This window comes from Phoxinus phoxinus (genome assembly GCF_949152265.1).
Source record: "Phoxinus phoxinus genome assembly, chromosome: 20".
In the NCBI taxonomy this organism is placed as follows: Eukaryota; Metazoa; Chordata; class Actinopteri; order Cypriniformes; family Leuciscidae; genus Phoxinus; species Phoxinus phoxinus.
In genome coordinates, this window is record NC_136895.1 from 31,262,241 (window position 1) to 31,264,740 (window position 2,500).

The window sequence follows — 2,500 nt, forward strand, 5'->3', positions numbered from 1 at the left end:
TCCCGCACTGAGGGCACGAGAAAGACTTGTTGACGCGTCCTGGAAAAGAGGATTCCGGCGGCGAGGGAGACGGAGGCTTTTCTCCTACAGTGATCGGAAGATGATGAAGATGATGATGATGATGATTCTCCTCCACCTCGTTCGGTTCCTCTTTCGCTTCCATTAGAACCTGAAATGAACATAATAAAACAAGTCATTAAATTGGGATGGGAAAATAAACAAGGAAATATGAGTAAGTAGATGTGCTAAACGTTAACTCTAGCATCTTGCAGGGGAGGCAGCGAAAGGGGGTCCGCGGAGAAGGAGAACATCTGGAGAAAAAAGTAAATAAATAAGATTAAAATAAGTAAATAAATACATTACATTCAAATTAATCAATTAATATATTTTTAATGAAAAGTATAAGTTGGGGTATTAATCCGTTAAATAGATTAAATTAGATTTTTTTAATTTAATTAATATATGATTTAAATTAAATAATTAATTTTAAAAAAATTAATTTATTTTTAATTATTAATTTAAAAAAAATGTTTTACATTTAATTAATATATGATAATATATATTAATACATTAAACAATACATTACTATAGCAAGCTGTTTATATAATATAGGTGTGTGACGTACGTATATGTGTGTGTATATATATATATATATATATATAATCTTATATATATATATATACACACACATATATTATATAAACACTTTTATGTTAGATGCAATTAATTGATTTGACAGAACTAATAATAATGCAATTTAATAAAATCTAATGGAAAAGGAGAAAATCTGCAAAAAATAAGATTAAAAAAAGTAAAAAAATATAGTACATTAAAATTAATTAATTAATTAATAAAAAATGTGATTAAAAGTATTAGTTGGTTATTACGCCGTTAAATAGATTTAATTAGATTTTTTAAACATTTAATTAATATATGATTTAAATTACATAAATAATACATTACTATAGCAATCAAAATATATCTAAATAATTAGTGCTGTCAAATTGATTAATCACATCGAACATAAACGTTTGTTTATATAATGTGTGTGACGTGTGTATATGTAAACATGTGTGTGTGTGTATATATATATTATATATAAATATAATAATATGTATACACACATATTATATAAAAACAAACGTTTATGTTAATCACGATGAATCAATTTGACAGCACTAATAATAATGTAATTTAATAAAAACTAATTTTAGATTTATAATATACATTTTTCAGGGTATAACTTGGGTGTTTATAAAAGACAATGCCTCTTAAATGTTAGAATGAGGGTCCCACACATGAGAATGATCATATTTGGGGGGTCTAAAATATTAAAAACTTGCCACACACGGTCATTTTGTCGTATCTACGCAATAGGATGTGGAAATATATCTATCTATGAGATGTTGTTTATTGGGATTCAGTTATTTAAACATAATGGGGCAGAGATTAAGCCTAGTCCTAGACTAATGGCCTTTTAAACGAGATTAACAGAGTTTAATAAGATGATTTGTTCACTTTATTTAAACATTTCTTTTTTTTTTAAACACAATTTTGTCGGGTTTCTAGTTCAAATGTGATTGGTTCACGCAAAACTAACATGAAATGGTCACTCTTTGCCTTTAATTTTTAAATATCTAGTTTCAATCTAGTAACCCAGTCATACAGGACTTTCACTTCCCATCATGCTTTGCACAGGGCTGAATTGGGAGAGAAAAGTTTGAAATAAAGTGATATTTTATGATTTTTGTTTTAGCAAGATGAGAAAATGGAAAGACTTATTGTTTATGTTTATGTTGGTATTTAAAAGTTTCTGTTATGTTAGTTTTTTGTTTTTGGGGGGTTACCATTGTGGTGAAGTTGCTTCTAGACGACCAACATTGAACACCACACGTGTAAAGAAAAGTTATATTAAGTTTGTAATGTAAATCACAGGAATAATCAAGAAGCATTAATTGTAGGATTATTGGAAATTTTCATTTTAAATGAAAACCATTCATTGTTAATGTACACCATTGACTCTTTGAGTTATTTGAACATGGTTGATTATACACACACACACATTCATATATATATATACACACTGAACAAAATTATAAACGCAACACTTTTGTTTTTCCCCCCATTTTTCATGAGCGTGTGTGTATTAATATAAATCCCCCAGTCTCCCCGCGTGCTGTCAGAAAATAATGTCCAGACGCAGTTTACACAATAAATTAAACTTATTTGAGTCTTACAATAAACGTCAATATTTAAAACAGTTTATTTAGACTTACATGATACTGTGTGTGTCATTTTTCATTAATTGTGCAACATTATCTGAAGAGGCGATCGCCTGTCAATCACAGCTGTGATCATGAGATCTTAATGAAGAGCGTGCGCCGCTTTACCAGAGGAATAACGGGAATAAACTTTTTATTTTTTAATGTTTTAAATGTTTTTATTGTTTCTGCATGTTTATTAATCTCCCATATAGTCTTTACACGCTATAACCTTAAAC

General features: G+C 28.5%; 1 protein-coding gene across 1 annotated transcript in view; it reads right to left on the reverse strand.

Moving 5' to 3' along the window:
- Nucleotides 1–2,500, reverse strand: part of LOC306987711 (uncharacterized protein) — a 7,382-nt gene that overhangs the window by 2,430 nt on the left and 2,452 nt on the right. The window contains exons 2-3 of the mRNA XM_079592212.1: nucleotides 257–311; nucleotides 1–169 (exon numbers count right to left, since the gene is read on the reverse strand). The exon at nucleotides 1–169 is cut by the window's left edge and continues 2,430 nt beyond it. Of these exons, the coding sequence (XP_079448338.1) occupies nucleotides 1–169; nucleotides 257–265 (178 nt within the window). The 5' untranslated portion in view covers nucleotides 266–311. The remainder of the gene's footprint in view (nucleotides 170–256; nucleotides 312–2,500) is intronic.